Genomic DNA, 12231 nt, shown 5'->3' with positions numbered 1-12231 from the left:
CGACGTGCATCGGCAAACGGGAGAGCAGGTCTCCGGAACCGCTCGTCCTTGCGATCCTGTACGGGAGAGGGCGAATTAGGTTTTTGGGAAGCGCTCTGCGCGACTGCTCAAGCTCTTCATCACGGGTCGCCTTCCGTCCAAGTCGGGCGGTGCTGCCTACCGTCGTCTTCAACACCATCTACTTCGACCCGTCGTCCCCGTCGTCAACAACGTTGTCATCAACAACGTTACTGCCGCGAAATCATCTGCTACACCTCCACCGCCACCTCCACCAGATCGGTACGTGCGACATATCTCGATCTGTTTAGCGATGGATGTTGTACTGTTTGCTATGCTACTGTTCATGTTGATCAATACATCTAGTATGTTCGAGTTTCACATGTTAGTAGTTACTGTCGTCATGCTTAATATTCTGGAATTAATCATGGAAATTGTGCCTAATTATCCAACAATTTTTGACTTCCTGGTAATTCCATTTGGCAAGGTTGTCCTTAGTTAAAATGATCCCTCAACCAAGGTACCACTCGAAACCTTCGTTTTTTTGAGCCCCGAGCAATTAATGTAAACTTTTCTGAAAATTTAATTAAAAAATCTCAGGTGTTATTTAAGAAATACACCAGGATAATCATCCCTGGGTTAACATCAGGTCAAGAAACATCTTGGTAGCAAGTGTAGGTTCCTGCACCGAACAAGCTAACCGCAAGTGTAGTTCTTATAAGAAGAAACATATCATGCTAGGAAGTGTAGTTCCTGATCTGAACATTCTCATCCGTGCCGGCGGTCTGATTCGCTAGCCTGCCGTCATCGCTCGTCGTGTCGGCGGTGGCAAAAGAACGGCTCTTCTCCGTCCGGTGACTTGTTGACGAGTATCCACGGGTGCCAGAGCTCCCAGTCAACGACGTACGGCTGGACGCGTTCCCTCCACGCAGCGGCGCGTATGTCGCCGCCGGCATCTCCGGCGGGAGGTCCGGAAGCGGCGCCTCGAACTGGAGCACGCCCATGACTTGCTGGATAGAAGGCCTGAAGCTGTAGTCCGGGTGCACGCACCAGAGACCCACCACCAGCGCACGCTCCACCTTGCGCGCGTCGAACTCGCCGTCTAGCCGCGCGTCCACAGCGTCGAGGATTGTGCCCCTCCCGTACAGCCCCCACACCCAGTCGACGAGTACAACCTTGCTCTCGTCCTCCTGCGGGACGGCGGGCCTCCGGCCGCAGGCTACCTCGAGGATGACAACTCCGAAGCTGTAGACGTCGGTCTCGGCGCTGGCCCTGCTGGTCACGGCGTATGTCGGATCCATGTAGCCCTTGGTGCCGGCCAGCATCCTCGTCGTGTGCGCACTGCGGCTATTGTCGACAAGGCGCGCCAGTCCGAAGTCCCCCAGCTTAGCATTGAACGACGAGTCCAGCATCACGTTGCTGGGCTTGATGTCCCTGTGAACCACACACTGCTCCCACTCTTGGTGCAGGTACATCAGCGCAGAACCGATGTCAAGAATGATCCTATGCCTGTACATGTCACAAGAAAAATATCAAAAGTAAATTCTGGGACACTGAACACCGTAAAAGAGATTTGTTCACTAACAGATCAAAGAAGAGATAAGTTTGCTAGAAATTCATTCAAGATTTTCTATTTCTACAGCGACTGATGCAAAACATTTCTGCAACCATGTACTCTGCTTGATTCCACATCTCTAAGCTGAAAGTTGCATCATAACTTATAAATGTGCAACCACTCATATGATTTAACATGAGATGAGACATACAAATAACTATTTGACTATGAAATACTACATCCATCCCAAGGCTTAAGGCCTATTTTTTTTCAGAAAGTTAAACTATGCTAAGTTTAACTAAGTTTTTATCAAAAATCATTAACATGAAAAGTACAAAATTAATATCATTAGATAGATAATGAAATATATTTTCATATGGTACCTACAAATATTATATTTATTCATAAATTCTTTTGAAAGTTTGGTCAAACTTTACTTCGTTTGACTCTTTGAAAAAAAATAGGCCTTAAGCCTTAGGTAGTATACACTAAAATTCATCGTACTACATACCTGGTTGGCCATGTTAGGAGTTTTCTGGAATTGTAGAGATGGGCATCCAGGCTGCCGTTCGTCATGAGCTCGTAGACGAGCAGGAGCTCGTCGGCTTTATGGCACCACCCAACAAGCTGGACAAGGTTGCGGTGTCTAAGCCGGCTAATGATGGTCACTTCTGAGATGTATTCCCTTCTTCCCTGGCTCGACATCTTGGAGACCCTCTTGATGGCCACGTGGAGCCCTTGGTCGCGCAACAACCCTCGATAGACTGCTCCAAACCCACCCTCGCCAAGCTTCTCATCATTAGAGAATCCCCGTGTCGCCCGCGACAACTCGTTGTAACTGAATCTCCGCGGCCCTGACCCCTTCTCGAACTCGTTGTCCATGTCTTGATCGAGAGAGATCTCTGCATCTCTAGATGTTATCTCCTTCCTTTTCAAATATAGGCGGTAGCCGAGCCATGCGACTATGGTAAGCAATACAAACAAACCAGCCGACACCAGACCAGCTATTAGACCTGTGTTCTTTGTTTTTAAATCTGTACATAAACACATAGAGATCATAACTATCAGGTGGTATATTGTGAACTTCCAATAATGGAGCGGTAATACTATGATATAGATATTTCTTCGAAGAAAAACAATTAATCACACCACAAAGGATGATCCTGGTTGCCGGTGAAAACTGTGTTCCGACCTCGGTTGGCGGACGATGGCGACCTGTCGCACCGCTACCTTCTTGAAGGCATCGTCGACGCAGTCTGCAGTTTCTCACTCGTGCTGTTCCGGGGGAAACCCTAGGTCCGGATCTCCCGGATCGGACGATGACGGCGCGCCCTGCGTCGTTCTACCTCTTGGGGCATCGTTTTTGGAGTAGCTGCTGGATGTTGGCGGAATTCGGTGGAGTGGTTTCATCTACCACTTTGTTGGCGTTGAGTCTCAGTGGCATGGTGCTGCAGGGTATCAACGACAGATGCGGGATGATGTATACGTGCAGGAGGGTGGAGCCGTCTGGCGTCATGGTGGCATCGACGACAGGTCTTGCAAGGCTAATGCGATGATCTCTCTTGAAGATGGAGTCGAGGAAGACGGCGGGAGCAACTCCTGTGGCGTGTGCGTTGGCGTGCGCTGAGAGTCTGCTTGACTCGATGTGTTTCTCACCTGCTATTGGGCGGTTTGGGAAGACATTTAGTTTTGGATGATGTGAGTTGGTGTATTGTCACCCTCTTCATCCCACTGTAGGTATAGTAATGTTGCTTCGAGTTTGATCTTTTGTATTATTTCTTGTAAGGTTTCGTGAATAATCTAATAAAAAAAGCCGTGTGCATCCTTTGGATGCAGAAGTTGGGGCGATACTTCCCCCATTTCGAAAAAAAAAGATGATCCTGGGATAGACCAGGTGCTAGCTAACAATTTCAGGATTAGGTTCCTAGCACCGAGGCTAAGCGCTTGTATTGTAGACGCCAAATGCCTAAGTCTCAAAATGCAAGTTAGCCACTAGCATGTGATAGAACAAACCCATGCGCTCCACTCCCTGCATGGAAAGTGGTGGCGTGAGTTGGGCATGCTATTTATGGTTTGAAACGTGATCATTCGAAATTTATATTTTACCATTAAAGGATGATGTCTGATCATAGATTTTCTTCCTGCAATCAAAGTAGATATTATTTATGAGGTAGATTTGTTCGAGCTTTTGGAACTATGTAATTTGTGCTTTGTATTACTGAAGAGAGAGCGGGGTCAAAATTCTGTTAAGTGTTACAATTGTCAATATAATTTTATTGTCATCTCACTCAAGCTTTCTTCCACGTACAAAAGTAATATGTTATTGGTGCTGAAGGATCAAATGATATGCATATACTTATGTAATAAATTAATGATTATAGCCCCACGGTCTCCTAATTGTGCTCCATTAATAGTTGTGGCTGATGATTGTGTACTGTTGTTGACGGAACAGCCGAAAAAAAAAACCATGTTCGCCCGCTCGCACGCACCCCCCGCCCCCCCCCCCCCCCCCCCCCCGCGGGTGACGGGCGAGCCCTAGCGCGCGCTGCCCCCAGCCCGCATTCACCGCCGGTGTAGCTGCCTGGCGTTGCCAACGCAGTGCCGGCGGCGGCTGGGCTGAATTTTCCCGCGGCACGGCAGAGGCGTGGGGCTCCTTGGCGGCACGGTGCGGCTCGGCTGGCGGCGGTCCGGCATGGCTGCGGTGCTCCCTGGAGGCGGAGGTGATGAGGCAGCAGTGGATTGGTGGCGGCGGCTCTTCGGCCGGCCTCTTGCAGCTTGGAAGTAGGGCTTTGTGGACCAGTTTGGGCCCAGCCGGGCCAGATTGGGCCTGGTTTACCCTCATTTCCATGTCCGGTCAGCGACCGAGGAGGCGGTGGAGGTAGTTCGCTCCCTCCCGATTGTGGTGTTGCTACCCCCATCCCTGCTGCATGCCGTCTCTTCCTCTAGGCCCTGTTCCGGTGACCACACTGCGACGGCGAGGGTGACTACAAGACCGTGGTGGCGTGTGCTGCTGGGTGACATGTTAGGCGGATCACGTCGGTGCATTCGGGGTGGTGGGTTTGGTGGTCGGGAGAAATCCTTGTTGGCACATCCGACCCCGACGCGGTGATGGCTACGGGTGCAGCTTTCCTTCCTGAAGGGCGTCGGATGTACCCCTCCCCAATCCCTTCTGCGTACCGGGGGAAACCCTAGGACTAGTCTGGGCAGCAACGACATCGTCGTCGTTTCCTTGTTGAAGGTGCTGCTTGGTATGCGGCATCTCGGTGTGCTAGGAGCGTGGTGGTACTAGTACTTCTCCGGAGGGCACATCGGTTGCAGGGTCATCCTCGTTTTCGTTAATCTATCGGTGTTGGCATTAGTTTCTTTTTATTTTCTTTGTCTTTTCGTTTGGGTTTGGTTGTGATGTGGCCCCAACTGTTTCGTTGTATCGGGTGGTTGTTATCAATATAGCGGGGCGAAAACCTATTTCGAGGATTGTGTAGTGTTGAAGGTAGGATTTTAGTAGATTTTCTCATTTAAAGATTACTTAAGTTAGCAGAAAAATAATAGGGCTTTGTATAAAATTAATACTTCGGGCAACATATACAAATATTGAGGCGCGACATACTAAAATTTTGTTTCCCACATTATCGAGCATGAGCAGAGGAGTATCGTGGAGGAGCGTCTATTATGAGTTTATGACCAAGAGCATGAGGGTGTGATAGTCATTAATTAGTTCAAACTTTTATCATTTTATTTTACAAAAGTCATACTGAATTTGAGTCAACAAATAATATCAGCACATGCTAACCACTTTTTTGCATGGATAATATGAATAGATTAGCATTATTGTTATGTATAAAATGTCGGATGCTTATAGCTAAATATTTAATCTAGGCGTGCATGTCACGGGATGATTTTCGTAGGTTTGTTCTTACAACTCCAAGACTCTTGCTCATACATGTTATTGGGAAGATAATAATTAATACGAATAATTATTTAATATATTTTTTAAATCCCTCTATTACAAATTGTTTTTTGTGGATTTGTGCATATTCACATGTATCTACACACTAAACCACATTTAGATACATGCGTGTCTAGACAAACCTGCATCAATTAATTTGGAATGAATGAAGTGCTTCTTAGAATCCTAATATGACAAATGAAGATCAAAGTTACAGTTTAAATTACTTCTCCATGGCAATAAAATATCATGCATTGAGAGTGGGGTGGGGGTAGATGGAACAAAAGAATAGCGGTGTAAAATATACAGAAAAAACATTTAGCACATTAGTTTGCATATCGCAGGATTTGAATGGACTTATAGAATATCACGACGTGCAAAAAGCGCACATATAGTCGCTGATAAGTTCAATTTTATGGCAACATTAATTATTCTCTCACAAAGTAAAAGAATAATTATGTTTTCCACAATGATAATATGTTATTTCATCGCGATATTTGTGGTGACTGTAGAACAATGCTAATTATAATTTCGTAACTCAAGTTTTGTTGAACCATCAAAAGTTTTGAAACAAACTCAGAAGTTACCCTCGCATTTGCGAGGGCCACCGTGCTAGTTAAACTAATATACCATGACCAACAGATCTTCAGAATTGTATATAAACAGATCATAACCACAACATAATCCCACTTGTACTATGGCTATACATTTGATATGCATATGTTGCTTCCTATGGCATGTGGAGGTGCTGAATTTCTGGCAATAATACAATTTAGCTATTAAGTATTAACTAACAATCTTTGCACGCATCACCTCCGAGGTGTGAGTAGAGACTATGATCGCATACTGGTGAACATTCCGTCAGGGGAAAAGAGAAGTGGAAATGCTCATCCATGCATGCATGGAGTATTATGCCTTAATATTAAGGTCAGTATTTTTATTGTCTCCTCAAAATTTTGGTGTTGACATGAAAAATTGTTTCTGGGTAGTTCCTATCGAATAATACGTGTAAGAAGATAGTACGTCTCTGAAAAGGAACACATGGAAAAAAATAGAAATGCATGATATATGTAATAGTCAATGGTTAATAGTCCTATTCAAACAAAACTAGCACAGCGGCCCACCCAAATGCGAGGGTGGTCTTTACTCCATTGAAAAAGTTTTCTAGAAATTTAAGTTTTCATATATCTTCATGCTACCGGATTAACATCAACACTTTAATTCTATATCCACCCGTCTATAATACGTTGAATATAATATCATATCCATGGGAACATAAATTTATGTACTAATGATTGTTTTGTGATTTCTAAAACTAAACATATGCTCTCTCTCTCTCTCTCTCTCTCTCTCTCTCTCTCTCTCTCTCTCTCTCTCTCTCTCTCTCTCTCTCTCTCTCTCTCTCTCTCTCTATTTTAAAATAAGTGTCACAGATTTGCCTAGATTACCTAATAACTTAAAAAAGATATCAAATCCTCTAGTTAGCTAGTCTAGAAGTGACATCAGACCTATATACAGAGATAAAGTTGGAATTACTGTCAATATCAACAAGTCAAATAAAACATCCACCGGAGCAATTGCAAAATTTCTTTATGTACAGCCATGAATATCAATCATTATTTTTATATATGGTTGCTATGTGTACCTGATAAATATATGCGGTTTGCTTTATCATAGAATTTTCTAACATCATCTGATCTTCTTTATTTTAATATAGAGCACACTTTGTGTGTTATAAACAAATATGAGGATAGATGTCAAGATACAAATGTCATGAAACTTCTTAGAAGTGTGGCCCTCGCAAATGCGATGGCATTATCCCTGTTGTGTTAAAAGTACTACGAAATCAACTCATAGTTTCAATGATATTCAAATTACATTATATACAGTTCTATAGTCCACCTAAATATAAATATAGATATGCTATTATAATTTCCATTCTAAGATTGTAAATTAATTTGTGCTATTATATAGATGTGCTTATTCTATTAGAAATACCATGAAATCAATGAAAAATCAATTTAGCTCACGTGCGAATGCTCCCTCTACTAAAAAAATATCATATTTGAAATGTTGGAAAATTTGGAAACCATAATATATGTGTGTTTATCAAGTTTCACGAGAAACCAATATATTTTGTGGTCTATATAAAAAAAATTATCTTGTGAAAAGCATTATTTTTAGCATGACAAGTCAATTTTTTACACACATCACATGACAAGTCAATTTTATATGAAATAAAATTGTGAGCATGTAGCACGTGAAGATGTGCGTGCAAATTTTTCATTTCAATTTTTTTTAAATTTAAAAAATATATAAATGTATTTCAAAATAGGGAGAGCATATGCTCCAATGTTCCAAAACAGTACTCCCTAAAATCAACTGATAGTTTCAAAGATATTCACACTAACCTTATATATAGTTCTATAGAACACCTAAATACAAAGATATATGTGATATTATAATTTCTATTCTACGATTGTAAATTATTTTGTTTGAACCACTTTTGTTTGAAGCATAACTAAGTAGCAGGATTATAACTAAAATGAAAAAGTAAAAGGTATACCGACGGCCACCCTGGGTATACCTTATATGCTAAAAGCAAGTCTAACAGAACTGCTATTTTTTGGCGGAATTACGAGTTCGGGCCGAAAGCTGCGGGGACTAGAGCCTAAATCGGTGGCCCGGCCCGAAAAAGTTTCTCGGAGGCCCGAGAAACTCCGCGTGCGGCCATATATATTTAACCAAGTTGGGGAGGTGAGTTCGGTTCCAAAATCCTACTCTCCTTCGCCGCATCCCCCCCTCCGCCGCGAAAAACCCTCGCACTCCAGCGAGGAATAATTCCGGACGCTCCCTCGTGATCTCCGCTCCGTCGCGACCTCCGCTCCGTTCCCCATGGCTCACACAGCAAGATGCGGTAGGGGAGGCGGCCGTGTCGGCGGTGGAGGATCGCCGCCTCGTCCACCATTTTTGCGCTCAGAGGCGGAGTGCGCGAGTGGATGTGCTCCGAGGGAGTGCGGAAGCAATCGGCGCGCAGGTCCGCGCACAATGCGGACGGCGAGCTCTCGCCCAGTGGCTCGTGCAGCCCGCCGCTTCCATCGCTCCCCAACAGCAGAGATGATGAGGACAACGTTCTGGCGCATCATCTCACCAGCGGGACTACGCGGAGGAGGCGATAGCTATCGAGCTCGCCGCCCTCGTCGTCGCCTAGGGATCCTATGCCGTGTGTAGCCATCCTCAGCCACGCGTAGAGGCCCCACTGACTATCCCGGGGCCAAATTTTGGTCAAATTAGGCGCGTGCCGGATGATTAGTAGTTAATTTATGGGTTATATGTAAATTATGTTTGACTGTAGCTCGATCGGAGCATCGAACTCGTTGCATTTCGCATGTTCATCGCTAAAAATTTCCCGCAATGTTTGATTTCTTTTTTCCGTTCATTTTTTCGGTTTCTATTCTACATCTCGACCCAGTTGGTCATGGCGCGCGCCTGCTTCGCCTCCCGCGCGACGAAGGCATGCACCTCGGCGATGGCGCGCGCCTGCTCCTCCTGCTCTGCCTCAGCCATGGACGCGAGCTTGGCCTCTGACTCCGCCACGGCCTGCGCGAGGGTGGCGGCCTCCTCCTCGTCGTTGAGCGCGAAGACGAGGTCGCAGCGGGCTCCTCCTCGTCCCGAGCTGCCCTCGCCCACGAAGAAGAGGTTGCGGCGCGCTCCTCCTCCTCCTCCTAAGAAAACTCACTGTAGAATTCCGCTGGCATCTCCGGCATCGGAGGCATCGCCTCGTAGTACTCGCCGTCGGGCGCGAATGCGCGCAGAGACGTCGGCGTTGGGCGCTCCCAGTTCGACCACTTCCGCGCCGCCCTGTGCTTCGCTCCGACGGAGCAGACGAATTTCGCCCACCACTCCGCCTCCGCTAGACTACGTCGGTATCCTCCTCCCGCACGACCACACCCCCCCCACCCCCCCCCCCCCTCGTCCGCTTCGGGAGCTTGAGCTGCTCATGGTGGCTAGGGGCTAGGGTTGCGGCGCGGGCATCTAATTGCTCACCGGAGGAGTGGGCGGCGCACGGTGGAGCTAGGGTTGCGAGTGAAGGTTTGGACCTCCACTCGCACCCGCAGCCTGTACTTGTACAGGTTGAGGTGGGCTGTGTGGAGGACCCTGTAAAATTCCGTTACAAGCTGTGCCATATACGGGCCCTGCTAAATGGCCGTTTTCGTCCACAACCCATATCATGCCGGAATAATACAAGTCCAACGAGCATGAATCCATTTTTTCTAGACTCATGATACATACATCGATAATTAGATATTGTTCCAATCAATTTTGAAAATTCTTATAGTATAGATATTAGTTTCATATATTTTAGGCACTCTACATTCTTATTAAAATTATATTCCCTCTGTCTCAGTTTACTAGTCTTCCCCGTACCCCTAGATCGCCAAATTGACCTATATAATTTAAATTATACAATATAAAAATTATATCATTTACGTGATGGTGCTTTGTAATGTCTTCAGACTATTCTATCTTTTTATTTTTCTCTTCCATCGGTGGTACGTGACATATTGTGTATATAAATATACGCTCGTATTTGTTACATAAATTTAATCTTGTCGATTAAAATTACAGATCTAATAGCTATCATAATTCCTGCATAATTCCGATGATGTGGATAACCGTAGTGTCTCTATTTTAAAATTTTGTATCTTGTATTGTATATAATAGAAACTCAGGAAGTTGACCACATAGATAAACACAGAGGAAGCCACTTACCGGTCATGGTGGACTCGAACGACCAGGAAAGAATCTGATGCTCCTCGATGTAATCTCCGATGGCCGCCGAGAACCCAACAGCCGCGTCCTGCTGCAGACCGGCGTCCCGCAGGTTGACGTTCGCGCTGACCGTGTACGTGCTCTGCCCCGGCTGGTCGTCGAACCGCAGGGTGGCCGAGAGCGTGGCCGCTTTAGCGTCGTACCTGACAGACGCCGACATGATCCCGTTCAAGATCCCATCCGGCAGCGCCGTGTACTGGGTCGACGTGATGCTGTTGACGTCGACTCCGATGTGGCAGTTGGTGCCAGTTGGGTCCCAGTCGTCATTCCTGATCGTGTCGAACTCCACACCGACAGTGGGCGTGGTGTAGTTGTTTCCCGGGATATTGCGATTGGTGAACAGCCCGAGGTGGCCGGCTAACGCGTCCTTAGGCATGCTCGGCGGGTAAGGCCCCACGAAGAACGCCATGCCATCAGCTTTCTGTAGTTCAAGCAAGGTTTTGCTTAATTAACAAAACGCCGCTCAGTCCATCAGAAAAATGCTATAGCTACTTGCCTTGGGGTTGCTGTCGGCGGGCTTAATGGCGAAGACGAAGTTGCTGGTGAAACTGGCGACCTTGCCGGTGCTATCATCCCAGAGACGCACCGCCTGACGGTGGGCTACACGGCCGGTGCTATACCAACTCGAGTGGTTGGTCAGGTCGATCCGGTCGAGGACGGGGGCAGAGTCGTTCATGTACATGAGATCGGCGCCGGCGAGGACGGCGGGATCAGAGAAGTTGTAGTTGAAGCTAAGGGAGGTGACATGATCAGGAAGGCAGCTAGATATGATGAGTAGGAGAAGGTAGGGAAAGCCAAGGACGATAAAGCACTTGCCACTCTTCATTACCTCGACGGAAACTGATTCGTTAAGAGCAATGCCTGAGCTACATATGCACAAAGTTATACGGACCTGAGCAGCTAGTCAATGGTCCTCCTGTGTCGTGTACTCTCGTCATAATTTTCTTCCTATAGTCCTCCGTTGATCCGTTCCAGGAAAGCCGCTTGTCGCAATGACGTCCGACGCCCGCCTCGATGTCTACATCAGGCCAATCGATCTTCTTTCTACATGAATGATTTTTTTTCGAAGCACGTTATATATGGGACTTCACTTGCGGCCCAACGGAATCCACGCCACGATGTCTAAACATTGTTTCCGCTTCTTTTTGGACGGAGCTGGATCTTAAGTGCCAAGTGTTGTACCTGTACGTCCTCTACTTTTCAATACAAGATGACAGCCAAAAAATTGACAGGGGGAAGATGTGTCTAACAGCTAGGGTTGCATGCTCCCGCGACTACTTGGATGACGACGCAGTGCGCGGCCGCCGTTCAGCCACCTTCCCCCCCACTTCCCCTCCTGGAGTCTGTGGCAGAGGTCGCTTCTTCTGTGTTGGATGGTGATAGCAACGACGAAGAAGAGGAGCCAGAGTCACCTCGCGCGAGCTCGGAGCACTCCTGTGGTGATGCTCCCACGACGTGCCCTTCTCAGATCTTGCTCCAGGAGTTCTTCGAGCCAGTTTGGCATTCGCCGCTCCAAATCGCGGCATGGTGCGGTCTTTGCTCCCGGCGACAGCTCATCCAGCTTTGGGCGATGTGCACCGCCACACGAAGCCATGGCCAATCCTCTGCTTTTAATAATTCTAATTGAGTTTGATGATGATGATTTTTTCTACCTTAAATTGAAACATCTTTCTTCATTGCACTTGCTTGTTGAAGCTTGCGAATTACTCCCCTATACTAATACTATGGAAGAGCCTCTAGTTAGATTTATCTTTACATATTCATGATCACTATAAAGATAACAAGTTTCAAGCATATGATCGCTTTGAGATGGCTCATCTTGAACTTGCTCATGGATCAACTATCTCATGACAAAACTTTCAATCACTCCTTGATCAATGCCTTTGAAAATTAAACTTCT

General features: G+C 46.3%; 1 protein-coding gene across 1 annotated transcript; it reads right to left on the bottom strand.

The window, feature by feature from the left end:
• Positions 1-562: 562 nt before the first annotated feature.
• On the bottom strand, positions 563-10775 carry LOC127314156 (L-type lectin-domain containing receptor kinase IX.1). Its single transcript, XM_051344618.2, has 3 exons — positions 10272-10775; positions 2064-2586; positions 563-1506 (listed from the first exon to the last, which is right to left on the bottom strand). Exons 1-3 carry the CDS (start codon positions 10738-10740, stop codon positions 735-737), a joined length of 1764 nt encoding a protein of 587 aa, XP_051200578.2. The 5' UTR covers positions 10741-10775; the 3' UTR covers positions 563-734.
• Between the last annotated feature and the right edge of the window lie 1456 nt (positions 10776-12231).

This window comes from Lolium perenne, chromosome 7 (genome assembly GCF_019359855.2).
Source record: "Lolium perenne isolate Kyuss_39 chromosome 7, Kyuss_2.0, whole genome shotgun sequence".
Classification (NCBI taxonomy): domain Eukaryota; kingdom Viridiplantae; phylum Streptophyta; class Magnoliopsida; order Poales; family Poaceae; genus Lolium; species Lolium perenne.
This window is presented reverse-complemented; position numbering and strand designations above follow the sequence as displayed.